Raw genomic sequence first — 17387 nt, forward strand, 5'->3', positions numbered from 1 at the left:
CTATTTTTACTCCCTCCACATGACAGACTGCATAGTGCTAATTTTTAACTCGGTGAATCAGAGAAAGACTAGTTTATTTATTTGCTCGCTCACAAGTGTCCTGGTTTCGGCAGGGACAGAGTTAATTTCCTTCCTAGTAGCTGGTACAGTGCTGTGCTTTGGATTTAGGGTGAGAACAATGTTGATAACACACCGATGTTTTAGTTGTTGCTGAGCAGTGCTTACACTAGGTAAGGACTTTTCAGCCTCCCATGCTCTACCGACTGAGACGGCTGGAGGTGCACAAGAGGCTGGGAGGGGGCACAGCCAAACTGGCCAAAGGGACATTCCATACCATGGGACGTCATGCTCAGTACATAAACGGGGGAAAGCTGGCCGGGGGGGGCCGCTGCTCGGGGACTTGCTGGGCATCGGTCGGCGGGTGGTGAGCAATTGTACTGTGCATCACTTGCTTTGTGTATTATTATTATTATCATATTATTATTATTATCATATTATTATTATTATCATATTATTATTATTATCATATTATTATTATTATCATATTATTATTATTATCATATTATTATTATTATCATATTATTATTATTATCATATTATTATTATTATCATATTATTATTATTATCATATTATTATTATTATCATATTATTATTATTATCATATTATTATTATTATCATTTTATTTCAATTATTAAACTGTTTTTTATCTCAACCCACGAGTTTTTTCTCACTTGCGCTCTTCCAATTCTCTCCCCCATCCCACTGGGTGGGGGGGAGTGAGCGAGCGGCTGGGGGGTGCTCAGTTGCCAACTGAGGTTAAACCACGACAAAGAAGTTAAGCACAGTTGAATATAAAGCTAAGTTCTAACACCTGCACTGTTACATGAGGATGTGTCATGAATAAATCACCGAATTCACTGAACTGAACCAAGGTGGTTGAGTAGAGGATTTCGAACAGACTCCTCCACACACAATCCTCAATCCGTTAAAATACTGTACTTCTGTCCTGCCCACCACAAAATCAACACCACAACTCTTACAATTAGCTCCTACTGTAGCACAGCTTAAACATGAACATTCACGGCACGGAAAACTGTGTAAGCTTTCCACTTACTGCAAGCAGAAACGTTTTTGGTACTTGCAACTTCGACATCTCTACCAGTAAAAGCTACCACCGAGTCTAAACTTTCGGATCCTTCTCTTTCCACCTGAAGGCTCCTAATCCCTGCATTGAAGACCTCAAGATACTTAAGTATTTCCCTGTACTGATTCAACAAGCAAAGCAACATCTTCCTAGTTCACCGAGCTCAGACATGCAGCGAGGGCTTTCACCTTCCACGGGACAGGAATTGGTTTAAAATTTATTTTTGTAACTTATTAAAATCCTGTCACCACTGCTGTCCTTAGCAGTGATGCCACCAGCTATTTAGGAGACGATGGTGAACCCCATGAGGTTCAACAAGGCCAAGTGCAAGGTCCTGCACCTGGGTTGGGGCAACCCCTGGTATCAATCCAGGCTGGGGAATGAAGGGATGGAGAGCAGCCCTGCCGAGAAGGACTTGGGGGTACTGCTGGATGAAAAGCTGGACATGAGCCGGCAATGTGCGCTCGCAGCCCAGAAGGCCAATCGTACCCTGGGCTGGATCCAAAGCAGCGTGGCCAGCAGGTCGAGGGAGGGGATTCTGCCCCTCTGCTCTGCTCTGGGGAGACCCCCCCTGGAGAACTGCGTCCAGCTCTGGAGCCCTCAGCATAAGAAAGACACGGACCTGTTGGAGCGGGTCCAGAGGAGGGCCACAAAAATGATCAGGGGGGTGGAACACCTCTGCTATGGAGAAAGGCTGAGAGAGTTGGGGTTGTTCAGCCTAGAGAGGAGAAGGCTCCGGGGAGACCTTCTTGCAGCCTATCAGTACTTCAAGGGGGCTTATAAGAAAGATGGGGGCAAACTTTTGAGCAGGGCCTGTTGCGACAGGCCAAGGGGGAATGGCTTGAAACTAACGGGGGGTAGATTTAGACTAGATATAAGGAAGAAATTGTTTACGCTGAGGGTGGTTAAACCCTGGCCCAGGTTGCCCAGAGAGGTGGCGGATGCCCCATCCCTGGAACCATTCCAGGTCAGGCTGGACGGGGCTCTGAGCAACCTGATCTAGTTGCAGATGTCCCTGCCCAGGGCAGGGGGGTTGGACTAGATGGCCTTGAGAGGTCCCTTCCAACCCAAACTATTCTGTGATTCTATGGTGGTGTAGAACTTCACTGGGATAATAGCTCATGTAAGATCAGTACTAAGATATTTTAGGAGAGAAAAAGACAACTCCGTAATTTTCCTCCTCACCTTTACTAGGAATTCTGTGGAAAGACATTTAGCTCAGTTCCTCATTTCTTAGGGCACCTAAGCGACGAGTATTTCACCTATAACATTTCTTCAGCCTTTTGACTACTACAAATAACTTCCAGACTTGCATCATTTTAAGCGAATTCTCCATGTATACTAACATGCTTGCAAATGTAACTACACAAAGATAGCACCGCTCTTGTGCTGCTCAGCTTCACCACTTTAAATAAGCTTTTTATGGAATTTATTGCAAAAAAGAAATTCTGGTATATTTGGTAATGAATTAATAACATCCTGAAATTAATAGCCTCTCTGAATTAAGAGAAATAGTACTTCCCACAGAGCAGTAGTCTTTGCTAAGGAGGCAGATGTGCTCTTCTCTTTACCGTAGAAAGGAATTCATTTTGTAACACTGAAAGCTGTTTTGTTTTTTATTATCAGAAGTACAGTAAACACTGTATTCAAGAACTTTTATTTCATAGTAGCAAGTTAATTAATACACAGTATAGCTCTTCTGACGTGAGGGAAATAGAACTGGAATGGTCCTAGCCTCTTTCGAGAATCAAGATGTATGAGAAAATTTTATTTAGAAAAATATCAGGAAATCGCACCTCCCCTCAGATTCTGGCATGAAACGTTAGCATTAGTGAAGTCAAGGCAAAACTCCCACTATCTTCAGTGAGATTTTTGCCTCGGGTTGAAGCCGTTTGAAAAGCCACTGTAAAAGCCCTTTCCAGGACAAAACTTCAAAGGATATCAACTCCAGAACTAGTGTCCCAAGCTTAATTTGGATAGCTGCCTGACAGCTCCCACCCCTTGCAAAACATAGAAAGGGAAGTACAGCAAAGTCACCTGAAGAAAAGATAGCATCAAGTCTTCAATATAGTTAAAAAAAAAAATACATGAACGATTTCACAGAATTTATTTTTCTAACATCTATCCAACAGTTCTCCACAGCAGTGTACTCCACTGTCCAGCGAGACACTAACCCTTTTTTATCAAATGAGCTAATTTGCATTCTGCAAAATAATTGTATTTTGCAAACAAGACACGACACGTTGCAGCTTCTCAAGCCTTTATAATCCTCTTGATGAGAATGAGAAAAAAAAATATCAATGGAAGACTTGGAAGTAATACAGCTTTCTTGGACAGTAGAGAGGAGGTCAAGAACTTTGGCTCTGGAAATACAGCACAAATTCCACGACAAAGTGATAAACAAATCCTGCCTCAACAGCCATACACTTCAACCTTGGAATGTGTGCAGGCTAGAGCCAACAGTGATGACAACGATGGTAGGTGAGCAGGATAACCTCTGAATTGCTGGCTTAGTGAGTGAATTTAGAGTAGACAGCACTCGCTCCTCCAGTGCAAAGTCTTCCTCATTTCCACCTCTGTGATCCGGCAGAGTTACGGGCTTGCGGCAATCATTAACAAGGACAGATACAGGCACTTGGTAAAGCATCTGGTTCTAAACCCATTAAAGCCAATAAAAAGACTTTGGTTATAACTGGCTTAGACCCCAAGTAGGAAATAGTAGTAGTATACAAACCTAGAACAAGTTTTAAATCCGTAATTGTTAGTTCACATTGGAAAAAGACACAATGACTAAAATCCCTAGCTACCCGACAGGAAGGTACACCTCCTAGATCATCATCTTGTGCAGCCATTATCCAGACAAAAAGCTGCACTAAGTTTTGACTGAGTCAAGAGTGAAGGATTCCCACCGCTGCACGAACTGGCACAGCTGCTGCAGTGGTGTGTTAACAAACGGCCCCGATAACCGACTGCGATGAGATTACCATCTAGGTTGTGAGTTAGTCTCTGCAGCGAGGCAGCTGACGGAGCTTTGGAATTTCAGGTGCCTTGAATTTTCTTCACTCTTCTCCCTTCTGTAACTTCAACTGTCCTGATTGTTTTTATGATACCTGAAGAGACTGACTAGTTTACTGAAACCTTCCTGTTGAAATATTTTTATAATTGATCATAATTGCAATAATTGATCATAATTGCTCTTTGCGCAGGCATTTCAAAATTCCACAGAGACAAGTCTAAATTGCATCCAAGTACAGGAGAACAGTGATGATATCCAAGCATTGCCCTATTACCTTTTTTTTCCACAATGTATTTAATGACCTAAGAAAGTTACAAAAGCAACTTTAAATTACATTTACATATATAAACTAATAAAATATATTTAGCTAACACTGAGAAAATGAAATCTCAAGCAACATGAAGACAAAAAAAACATTAAGAGATGACTGATTCTAGAGTAATTTAAGACTTTTTACTGAGTCTCTGGATGTAGCAGCCGAGTGAACACTTCCCCACTGAAGTAGAGACCACTGAAAGCTTATCTCATTATTCTCATTTTAGAACAGCAAATGAGTGATTAGTCCAGCATTAACTTCTGCAGTTTTTATTAAGTTCTATATTCTGGGAGAACAATTTTATTACTTATTCCACCTTTTTTGCCACTTATTTCAGTAGGTGGCAAAATCCCTGGAAACTTCAGTGGCATCAGGATTTTTAATACTAAGAGCACAGATTTGTTTGACACTGAAAGACAAAATGGTTAAGAAGTGTGGCTTGTAAGATAGTATTAAAAAAGGATATGCAGATAGCTATGTACATGTACATTTAAACTTGCTCAAGATGAAGGAAACTCACAGCTTAAAATTCATGTAGCACAAAGTTATCCGTTTGAATGTTGTCAATTCATATTCTAAGTCACATGTGGTGAACACATATTCACAAAGACTAAAATAAATAACAGCTACTTTATTATCTAAGAATACCTTAAAGTGTGGCATTTCCTGACAATGCTTAGAGAGAATCATCAAGTAAAAGAATGCAAAGGTCATAAGAACTTGTGAAACCCTGATGACTGCTAGTTTCCACTTAGTTTTCTCATGATAGGGCTGTCAGGTTCAGCGTTAGTGAAAATACTTCCTACAACCACATGAGTACCCCAGATGTTATGACGAATAACTTTGCAGCAGCCAAGATCATCAACGGAAAATCCCAAGTGGCGGTAGCGTTCATCTGTTTCAAACAGAGTGTTGTTTGTGTAAGGTCCAAAAAACTAGGCAGAAAAAAAAAAAGAGAATTTTTCACGCGAACATTTCCAAGAGCATTTAAAATGTCCCCTTTTTAAAACAAAACCTAAGCCCAGAAGTACCAGTTACATCTGTCAGAGGAAATCTTATGCACAGTTTTATTTGTGAAACCTACACAGGAAGCTAAGCAGAGCACCTCTGGTTATACCGACACCCCGTATTTAAACATTTGCCTTCGCCACTGACAGAGCGCTGAAGGCACATCGGTGTTGTTTGAAAGTCTAATCAACTATACTTGCAACAAACCTCAAGTGCTTTGGAAAGGTTCTGCTGCTTCTACAGGCGTTAAGGATAGAACCCTTCTGTGAAATAGCAAAAATAAGACGCGTACCTTTTCAATAAGCCCCCTATAAAGAAAGATGCTTTGAAGAGCAAAAATGTGTGTAAATTTGAAACAAGTATTTCAGTTGCTTTATCTCAGGAGGAAGCTTCTGACCAAAAGCCTACTCCTGATGAACAGGTTATCGGTAAGGATGTTACTGCTGAACTGGAGCCCAAAGACAGAACCTTACTTTCGTCAATCTGTAAGTATTCCTTAAATGCGTGGAATTTCTGGGAAGCTTGTAAGCACTATACACACCTTCAACTGCCTGTTCACCTTATAAACATCCCCTGTTAAACCTATTTGCCTCTGTTGACACGATAAATCACTGCCTTCCATAGTGTTTTTAAATAAAAACCCACTAAACTGAGCTTTGCCATGATTATGTTGAACTATGATACAGTTTTAACGGTTAGTTCTCAGACAAAAATACATATACGCTCATGCTTTGATAGAAGCTTTCTCAATTCTCTCTTGTAAGTTTTAAGACTCTTTATATTTCACAGATGTCTTGGTAAGAAACTGTCAGGTCCTCCCGAGAACTGGTGCAATCTGACAATGAATGCCAACGCTGTTTAATAGGAACAAGCTATTCATTTTTTCTACGTAACAAAGATACCATTAACTAGTGCAAAGAGACTTTTTAAAACCCTCCATCTACACAAATAGGTGTCAGGACTACCAAATTACCTGGGGAGGGCATAACCAGCCCACTGTGCAGCGACCAAGAGCTTTTGGGCATAAAACTTCCACAGTTATCCAAAATTCAGCTTCATTGCTGAACAACATTCTCCAAACTGCCAAGAGCAGTGACAGCTGACACAGTATGGGAACCGGCGTAGGGTTACTATTCTATCTTAATTTATGAATTATCCTACGGTAACAGCTTCTGGGCAATATGAAAAAGTTGGATTTAACCCATATAGAATGCAAATACCACTGCTAGTTGGGACATAGCAGTGTCCATTGCGCGTGCCACACAGCACATAACTTACTGCCAGTCCTGAGGAGGGATCAATGAAGTCAGCCCAATAGCCTTCAGAACAAATTGCATAGCAAATTTCCTTGGCACCATTAATGAACTTAAAGAAAATAAAGGGAAAGAAGGATATCAAATGAGATTTGTTACATATATACACATATCAGAACATGTATAAAATATTCTGAAAATGAACAAGCACAGATTTCTTTTGGCCTCTACTAATAAATGAGAAATTCAGCATACTTTCAATAAAAATATTAAGAGGATTAGAATTAATGGCATACATTAGGGTACTCCAATCATACGAGATTTATGAGTGTTCCTTGTGCCAGTCAGTAATGGATTAACAGCTTGTACAAGGAATAACGTAATTGCTTTGATTATTCATGCACATTGCAATCATACCTGTTATCCTCTTTAAGAAGTCAAGCATTACTTCAGGTATTTGTGTTATTTCCACGAGTTTACAGATCTCACCTAAACTCCACAAATTTGACACTAAATGTAGTATTAGATTTTTATAAACACATGAAAAACAGAGTTTTGCTGTAAGGTCTTATCTCAGCCAACAGGACAGTATTACGTAGTTCTTCCTGCACTACAAATGTTTAACTGCAAATGATTTTAAAGAACATTTTAGTTTTGCATCTTGACAGCAAACAGTTCCATAAGCACTTGACTTTTACACCAATCTACACCAATTCTCTTGTTGTAATGAATTGGTGGTCAGGATGAATCACGATTTCAAACTCTCCCACTATTTGATAGTCAAAGTTGTCAGTCATGTTTCAATTACACTGGAGGACACCAGCTGATGTTCCTGAAAATAGTATTTTCAATTAAGCAACATGCCAAGAAGTTCCCTGTTCTGTAACGCATCATCAAAACCCCCCCTTCTCTGAAGAGACAGCTTAAAGAATATCCTTTTTTTTGTACCAACTTTTCACATCAGCTAATTTGAGAAAATAAGTGGTTTTTTTTTTGTTGTTGTTTGGTTTTTTTTTTTTGGGGTTTTTTTGTTGTTTGTTTGGTTTTTTTTATTTTAAGTCTTAGGTGTTGAGTTGCAGTCTCAGATACAGAAGAAAATTCAACCAGGCAGATTTAAATCTGTGCTCCTGTATTCTGACATCACGACACAGGGCACAAAGTAATTACACGACCTACAGATTACACAGCACATTTTTTACACAGATAAATCAGCAACAACAGGAGGAGACCTCAGTTACGTGCTTTTAATCACCTAGACCAGCAGTTTTCAAGCCATGTTATGAGGGCCAGCAGGGGCCCATAGAAAATTTCTCAAGCAACCTGCAAAGGTGAGTGAGAAAAAAAAAACCAAAACACAAAAGTAGAGACGCGATGGTTCCAAAACCATCCATGCACTCTGAGAAAAACACATCCAAGTAGAAAAATCTAAATAGCCAAATACACTGAGCTAGAGTAAAGCACAAATAGAATTCACGTAGCTTCCTCAAAACATGAAAGAAATTCCCTAGTCTCATAAAAAAGAAATATTTCTAACTTCAGAATAAATGTAATACTTTATTTACTTTCAGTTATAAAAATTGGATTGTTCTCTATAATTAGTGCCCTTAGCAGCTCAAGGTTTCAAATTTATAGAAATATTATAGTTACTCAGCTTCAGGCCCTTAATGGTCAAAAATAAGGGAAGTTTATCCTTTACAGTAATCTCTTCTGTATTTTGAAGTTTGATGGCTCTGATGATTAACTATGTTTCAACTGTAAATTAAGTCACAAATATAAGTAAGCCATCTGAAGACAGCATTTTAGGCATCACATTTCTGATACAGTACATCTTTTGATCCGGTGTTGTAACAAGCCCTCAGCAATCACTTAAGAGTGAGGTTAATAAACTCTTGAGATTCACTACTGTAAACATTTAGATTTGGCTGTACATAACCCTCACTACTTTAGCACAAGCCCCTCACATTAGATTAGTATTTTTAAGGTTACTTCTAACCATCTATGAAGCAAAACAAACAGACCATTTTCTTGTGAATTTACTGTTAGTAACCTTTAGGCCGGGAGGTTACATCCAACATCATAACACCCCTACAATGACTATATTAGACTTGACAGGGAGGTGCACAAGGAAGAAAGATGCCAATTAACATATAATTAGACCAGATTACAATGCCAAAGACCAACAGACCATAAATAATTCAAAGAGAAGAACACACTAACGTGAAGGGAATTTTAATTTGTGTGTAATCTTTATGTTGATCCTTCAGACTGCTTCTTCCTTTTTTTGTGGTAACCCTTACACTGCTTTGTACAGGCCGCATTTGCAATTTAGAGGATTGAAAAGGACATTACCAGGCTATTTTCAAACATAAATATGACCCTCACTATACAGATGAAAATCCCACAGGATGCTTTTTACTAGTTTTAGAAAAATTGTAACAAATAGTACATAGAAACGTTGGATTTTGAGGTGTTCAGAACGCCAGCGGTGGTGAACAGTGACACCTGCTGGAGTACACACACCAAAAAATCTGAAGAATGTGAAATAAAGTGATTTCCAGAGAGACCTCTAGTGGCAACAGAACAAGACGACAAAGTTCATGAGGATGGTTAAGATGTAATAAATATAACTGATACCCAGGCTAAAAGCATTAACCATACCCATAATCAGAATGGGAAAAAAACCCAGAGCAACCACTTTTAACAAGTGAGGACGCACTCATCGACAGGCTCTGTACTGGATTCTCAATTACATCACGGAAAAAACAAAGAGAGCAGTGATATCCTACAAAATGCATTGTCCTAAAGCTGAAACAGGGTGAGAAAATAGTTGCTGCCCTTTAACTGCAACAGGACAACAATCAAGTATCTTTATTTACTGTAGCATTTTACAACATTTTAGCATACTTTTGGCTCTCCCCACTATAAAGAATTTAATGGTTCTATGAGACATTTCACGTAGAGTAGTCAAAAAGCTACAAAGCTGGAAAAAAGTTATCTCCATTTTATCAGTAAGAGAATGTAGGATTAGCTCAAAAATGCTCTAAGAAGTAATACAGTATATTACTACCAGATTTACTGTAGCATTTTACAATGTTTTAGCATACTTTTGGCTCTCCCCACTATAAAGAATTTAATGGTTCTATGAGACATTTCACGTAGAGTAGTCAAAAAGCTACAAAGCTGGAAAAAAGTTATCTCCATTTTATCAGTAAGAGAATGTAGGATTAGCTCAAAAATGCTCTAAGAAGTAATACAGTATATTACTACCAGAGCTAGAAATGGACCAAAATACAGACATAGTTCACAGAAGATTCATCTACAAACAAAAGTAAGCCGATGCTACTGTCAGCTACTTACATTTTCTAACAGCATTTCTCTCTCATCCTCCACTTCTTGACTCCATACAGTCATATCATTTTTAGTCTTCTGGGTGACAGTTAATACTGTTAAATGGTTGGCATTCACTTCTGGAAACATTGACTCAAAGTCTAAAAAAAGGGAAACCGGCATGTTATGGCTTGCTCTTACATTTTACTCATGATTTTTCAGTTTTAGACAAATTATTGACCCTACTTTAAAGCCTTCCTTTCATTTAAATCCAAGATACGCGTGTGTTTCTCACGTCAGATCCAGCAAACAGCATGCTGGTTTGAAGTGCTGATGTTGCTTTTGTGAAAACTAACGCACCTTGGTAAGGTCCTGTTAAAAACAACTTAGGCAATCGAGTTTGCTCTTTCAAGACCTCCTATCTAGCTGCAAGATAAAAGCCCCACTACTCTGCACATTCCAGAATGTGCAAACAAGTGCCTTTCTTTGCAGAGATGCAACACCAAGTATAGGAATACTTTTTTTGAACGGAACACCACCACAGTTCTCTGCACACATAAGGCGTGAAGACCCTTATTTTCTGGCTAAGCCACGCTACATGATGCACACCGATTTTTACATTAAATCTTTCAGTAGAAATGCCTCAGATCTACTTCCTAGGACGTGACAGCAGACTCAGTATCAGTAGTGTACTATAGGGACGAGTTGTGACGGTTCTTCCCCTGGGGCAGAAAAGGCCCAAACCCATCATGCTTCTCTCTCTGCATCACCTATTGGACTACAAACAGGAATGCACGTGAAGCACCAAAGTCACGACGAGGCTTCACGGAGCCTTGTTTTCAGTGTGGGAGGAAAAAAACACTTTCCAGAATTAAAAGCCCAAAGGTTCATTCTTTCTTACTCTCTGAAGAGTATGCTCTCTTCAGCATCTAGACTGAGATTTCAGCCAAATTTCAGTCTCTCTTTCAATATATCAGTTTTAAAATTAGAAAGCTTTATTCCAATTTAATTTCAATCATTTCCTCCTTCAGCAAATTAAAGGAGGAAATGATGGACCAATGCTTTCAAGTAGTTTCATAATTTCAATTTGCTATTTTACTACTAAGAAGCAGTGCCAAAAGACTTGATTTTGTTACAAACCATTTTTTGGACAGCGAATTAGCTCCAGAATCTACCTGACACTAAAGAAGCAGCTGAAAGTTACTACCTGCCCCAGCTGATCTTGAATTTAAATGGCACTGAATTTTATATGAGATATAAAGTATTGTCAACAGCGAAGCTTCAGTTTTCATTTTATAGCATGTATTTTTCTTTTGTAAAATATTAACTCTAGATTACCCTTTTCTATTACACATTCTGTGGCATCAGTTACATCAGTCTTTAACTTACATGTTTTTACATTTTAAAAAGTTGTAATTTCTTAGCTATCAAAAAAAGTGAAAATATACCTTTTCGTAACAGTTCAGGACAAGCTTGTACTGCACATTCTACCTTTGCATTTTCAAAGTAAGTTTCAGCGTTATTTATTTGCTGTTTCTGTGGAACATCAGCACCCTGAGAAAAATGAAAATTGTAACTTTCCCGTGCATTAATATATAACAGGAATAACTTTGTACACCAGACTATGTTTTTGTGACTAAATGTCCACTGATACACCCAAGCAGTTTCACAGAAAGATCATTTGCAGCGAGACTTAAAATTCGTTTTTCAAATCTTAAAAGTGGAACAGATACAGGTATAACCTATTGCTTAAACCTATACAGAAATTTTAAGCTTTCTGTATTATTATAACCGTATTATCTCAAAGCCTTAACCAATACAGAAATTTTTGAAAAATATCCTCCTGAAACAATGGCCTCAAGTATTTAATACAACAGCAATTGATAGATTTCAGACATACACACATTACCTGAGCCAGAATAAAACTTTTATTTTAAAGCTACACAACAGTTCTAGAGCTCCGTACTATCAGTATTTTTAGGCTTAGCTGTCGTAGCTTGAAACAGTAGCAGAACAGCTTTCCAATAATAGCATTTTTATTCTTTACAGTCTAGTTCTACAGTTTAAAAAAAACCAAACCAACAACCAAGAAAACCGAAAAAAACCCAAAACACACCAAACCCCAGATTCTTGTAAACAAGAAAACTGAAAAAACCCCAAAACACACCAAACCCCAGATTCTTGTGGGTATGTTACAAATGGAGCACCTGTACATTAGATATATAGCATTTATGCTTAAAATACCTTTAAGAAGGTAGTAACAACAGCTGCCGCCTTTGGGATAGCAGCTGTTATGTAATAGGCACAGAATGCCTTAATACAGTTTTCCTAGCTCTAACTGTGCCATAATTTACAAGGAATTTCAGTAAGTTTCTCTAAGACTGAAATTACAACGTTGAGTAGTACATTAATTCCTACCTAACACCTGTTTGTATCTAGGGAAAACTGTTACATTGAAAACACAGTGTGGCTAGCATTTTTGTTCTAGAAAGTAACATTCAAGAATAGCAAAAAAACCCCCCAAAATCACCAAACAGCAAAAATATAAACACAACAATAGACAAACAACAGACATTAACTGCAGTTTCAATATGTATGTTTCCACATGTATCTTGCATTACAATTGCAAAGTCATTGGGACAGATCAGTTGGTACTTCAAGCCTGACAAACCAGCAGTTATGCTGGTAAGCTTCTTTTCTTCCTAACTACAGGATGCTTCTCTTACCGGAACGGTAGTTCATTGTGATTTCTTGTCTACTACTCCCATCCTAGCCGGCTAAACACCACTTACACAGTACATACGCTTAGTCTCTTGATGACAGCGTGCCTGCTATGGCCATTTTCCAAAGATCAGTATCACTTTCTGATATTGATAGGCTGGTAGGCCCATTTACTCTGCTCAGATGAAACTAATACATCAATCTCAGGTACACAGAGGTCAGAGAAGTTTGCCGTTTCTCTGACCGGTTCAAGGACTGGTGCACGAGCTTCAGCGCCACTGAGCTTTTCTCCTGCTTGCTGCAGCAACCTATGGGAGGTTCCTGCATTCAGCTGATCCCATCATTCAAATCTGGGTCCTCTCCTAGGACGAGTAGTTCAGCATTTTTGTGAGCTAATGCTGTTCGTGGATTCCTAAACACCACTGGTATGAAGCAGAGCTGACTCTTCCTGACTTTCTGAATACCGGTTGCAAAACCTGTCTCTGCTCTTTCCAGTTTCTCCCTTCCATTTCGGACAGCAACAGCTGCACCAGGCATTTCATTATACAAGTAATCTTGCTAGAAAGCAGACATGTATTCAGTGCACCTGGTTTGCACTAAATGAACTAAACTAGAATTTTCTGTTGGGCTTTTAATGGAAAGTATGATCCACCCAAGCTGAAAACAGAATCTGGGGAGCTCACCAGAAGCTCATGTTTTCTGAACACTTTGGAATACAATGCTACATTTACAAAAAACGCTATACAGTGTTTTTACAATGGAGATTTGCTAGTTGACTTCCAAAGTCTGAGCATGTCACAAACTCGGAGAACCTGGAAAGTTGAGTCAGCAGCTAGTAGCAATCAACATTTGTTGAAACGTTGCGATCATGCTAGCAATTATCAAGCTGCTTGTTGTTAATAATGCATCTGACTCGCTGCAAGCTCTGCCATCGCCAAAACGCAGTCTCATTGTGAGACCTGAGGTACGTTGATCTGCTGATCTGCTTCTCCTGTGTGAATTCAATGGTTGTCAGAACTAAGCAGGCAGATCTAAACACTGTCCAAACTATGTAAGTCTAGATCCATTAAATGAAATAGTGAAGAAACTACCAACCCTGTTTGATAAAAGGTGGTGAGACTTGGTAAACAGCAGGTTTTGAAACTGAAGTTTTCTTTTCCCATATCCATATAATTAAGTCACTACTAAAATGCTATTTCACTAAGCACTGCTTAGTCAAAAAAACGACACCCTGAAATAGTTCTTTCTCCTAGAAGAAAAAACTTCAGCTAGGTTCTGTGTAATCTCTCGCTCACCCCAGTTGAAGGTCATCTTTCAAAACCACCTAGAAAATCAACAATATCATTTTTTCAGGAGGAAGAGACATTAGTTATGTTTCTCTTAGACAAGAAATATCAGTTTCACATAGAAGCAGCCTGTTCTTACCTGAAATTCATTTATGTATTGTGCCATTACAAATTCATGCCTTTCACTCGCTGAAGGGTCTGCTAATATATCAGGCAGACTTTTTGGAACCTGGCTTTTCTTCTGAGAAGCAGTGCCATTTAGGTGACAGTCAAACCCAATATTACCAGGCAACTGGAATCTCTGGTCCTGAGGACCAAATGGACCCATTACTTCATCTGGCCATACAGTTCTTGGACCTGCAAAAGTCAAGGCGTTGCTTTAGTCATCCCATCTAAAAAGAAAGGGAGGGAAAAAAAAAAAGGAAGAAAAACCTCTCCCATATCTGTATTTGATCACAAATATCTGTATTTGATCACAATCATATATAACCGAAGTAACCACAACACACAAGTAAAAGGAGGGGCCCTGACATAAAAAGCACACTTCAGACTTCCCAGATTTATATGGGGTGCAAAGTTCTGATAGCACACGAATTCAAAGAAAATGAATTTGCTTTTTCTTACATAAATCAGGAGGTGTAGCAGCAACATGAGGCTCATCTGAGCCAGAGGAACCTGCTGTAGAAAAAGCCTTGGGATTTACAACTCTTTTGACTAAGGAATAAAACCCTGGTAGGTAGGTGACCAATCTTGCTCTGTTACAGAGCACCTGAGAAGACAAAAACAAAATAAGTATTACATACTGCTAGCAAAAACACTAGTTTAAGTACAGCTTTGTGGATCACAAGAGAAATCCTCACTCGATAATTAAATTTTAACTCGACAATTTTAATTATGATCAACTGTGTTTCTATAAAATCAAGTTTTAGAAGCACTTTATTATTACTTTTATATTTTACTAGTAATAGTATTCTAAGTAAAGGAAAAGCCTCGAAAACACTTATTGAAAGGCCTTCTCATGTGAGGAAGGGACCCCGAAAAGTTTAAATAGCACCACTGAAACCCCACAACCTAAACTAAGCTATGGATGAGGATTGTTTCCATGATTATTGCCATGCATGTCATTGTTTCCACGATTGCCACAATTCAATCCCGGGACTGATTAGCAGAAATACCTAGAAATATTGTTAATTAAGTAAACGCTGATATCCAAGACGTTTGCCTCAAAGGCTAGCACAAACGTTAGCCAGCCTAGATTCCTACTTCTTAAAAGACTGGAGGGAGACACAAGATAGTATCACTCCAGATACGTCTTGTAGCTTTCATCTAGGAGCACGCATACGTCTGTGCTTACACACATTTCTTCCCCAGCAAAGGACACACACCAACAGCTCTGAACTATGCGGGGAGGTATGCGTATCAAAACAGGTAGGCATGGTAATTTCAGCTTCTTTCTTTTGCTCTCAAAATCCGTAAACATTTAACACGTGCAAAACTTAAGTTAGTGCAGTCAGTGTTATTTAGATTTGCAAACTCAGTACATGCGCTCATTTACAAGCAAGTATTACTGCAAACAGATCAGTATGGTGGTCAAAATGCCAATAAGCCATAAAACCTTTATGAATTCCGTGGTCTCAGAATACACCACAAAATCTGCTTCATGCCACAGAGTTGTACTGTCAACATAACTTTTCAATGGCTGAAGATGATTCTATCAGAAACTCGTTCAGCCACACAGTAAACAGAAAATGATGCAATGCTATCTCCCTGAGCGTGCAAACGATCTCAACGACAGGGCTCCAAAGAGCCAGTAGCCCCTCACCATGAGGATTAACTCCGAGGCCCAATGACATTATTTTAAGTAGTAACATGAGCAACTGTTACTGGCTTTCTTTTTGTGGGTTTTGTGTTTTGTTTTTTTAAACAAGAAATATCCAGGTGACGTGATTAAACTGAAAAGTCTGATCTATTTTTTACACTGTAAAAACAGATCGACAACTTTCATGATGCATTTACACATGCATAACAGAAAAATAACCAATCATACACTCAAAATGTAGAGTTAGAAGTGTAATTTTAAAAAAATTAAAGACTACTTAACTCTAGCACAAAACTACTAACACTCTTGACTGCAGTTGCACAAAAGCATGCGTTACTGGAAAATATAAATCCCCCCTGCCATAGCTTACATGCTTTCGTAAAACTTTATTTTCCAGGTGAGGGCAAGAAATTCTTTTGATAAACTAACATAAAGGGATTTTCCCTAAGTGCTGTATTCTTGATTCTATAAAAGTTCATGCATGTGTAAACTAAATATGTATTCATCAAGGTTACTTAAAAAAAAAAAAAAGTGAGAAAATGGTACTGTTTATATGTTTAAGATAAAAACTCTATTCAAAAGTACCAGGACCTAAGTCAGTAAGCATCAGTTTCTTACATACCACCTCTGCATAAACATACAATGTCTAATAAGTTCTACCAGCATCATGAAGACTCAAATGCATAAAGGCATGTTTGATTTTCTGACTTAAATCATGTCTTTACAGTTAAGGCCTTAAGCTGCCTAGTTCTAAAACACTGCTAGGGTTTAAGAGGTTCCTGTAACAACAACACAAGTCTGCTGATTCCACTTCAATGTTTTTTTTCCTCTATTACGTAAAAGCGCTATTGAAATTCATTTTTGCATAATGATTATATTACAGGTAAAACAGATGCAAACAATTACAGCTGACATGTAATTACAAGAAAAAAGCATTTCTTCTTATAATCAGGATCACTTAACATTGAGAGGTTAGCGTTAATTACAGATATGTTGACTGAGCTCACTTATGCAAATATTTACATACCTAGCATTACACAAGTGAAAAAACACCGCTGAAATCAATAAATTATTCATGTCTCCGTGGCAAAACTAAATCAATAAAGCACGTTTCATTTTTCAGTCTGAAAGTACCCCGGTGAACCTGAGTGTTTCACCTTAACTCATGACGTTAAAAAACCCCCAAACAAAACAGATCCTACTTAAATCCTCAACTCAATTATCCCCAGATACCCACAGAAATGGGCTTCCAAAACTTAGACAGAAGGATGACGATACCACTGCCTTCTACTAACAGCGTACCTCGGTATAACTTAGATTTTTATCAACGACTCCCCCACAAACAGGATGATTTAAGGCAGCTTTAAAGGAGAAATGCAGTGCAAGCGTCCCGCGTGACGCGGAGAAGCGCTCTCCTCCGGCGGCGCCGGTCTGCCTTCTCACCGGGACCGGGCGCGGGTTTACAGCCACCCCCGTACCCCAAGCCCAAAGGAGA

At 38.8% G+C, this 17387-nt stretch overlaps 1 protein-coding gene across 1 annotated transcript in view; it reads right to left on the bottom strand.

The window, feature by feature from the left end:
* Window positions 1-2786: 2786 nt before the first annotated feature.
* The window catches only part of MMADHC (methylmalonic aciduria and homocystinuria, cblD type), a 148636-nt gene continuing 134035 nt past the window's right edge, over window positions 2787-17387 (bottom strand). Inside the window, exons 2-7 of the mRNA XM_009273171.1 lie at window positions 14698-14842; window positions 14213-14430; window positions 11515-11620; window positions 10097-10227; window positions 6765-6851; window positions 2787-5413 (exon numbers count right to left, since the gene is read on the bottom strand). Coding sequence (XP_009271446.1) covers window positions 5219-5413; window positions 6765-6851; window positions 10097-10227; window positions 11515-11620; window positions 14213-14430; window positions 14698-14842 — 882 coding nt within the window. The 3' untranslated portion in view covers window positions 2787-5218. The remainder of the gene's footprint in view (window positions 5414-6764; window positions 6852-10096; window positions 10228-11514; window positions 11621-14212; window positions 14431-14697; window positions 14843-17387) is intronic.

This window comes from Aptenodytes forsteri, unplaced genomic scaffold (assembly GCF_000699145.1).
Source record: "Aptenodytes forsteri isolate BGI_AS27 unplaced genomic scaffold, ASM69914v1 Scaffold174, whole genome shotgun sequence".
Classification (NCBI taxonomy): domain Eukaryota; kingdom Metazoa; phylum Chordata; class Aves; order Sphenisciformes; family Spheniscidae; genus Aptenodytes; species Aptenodytes forsteri.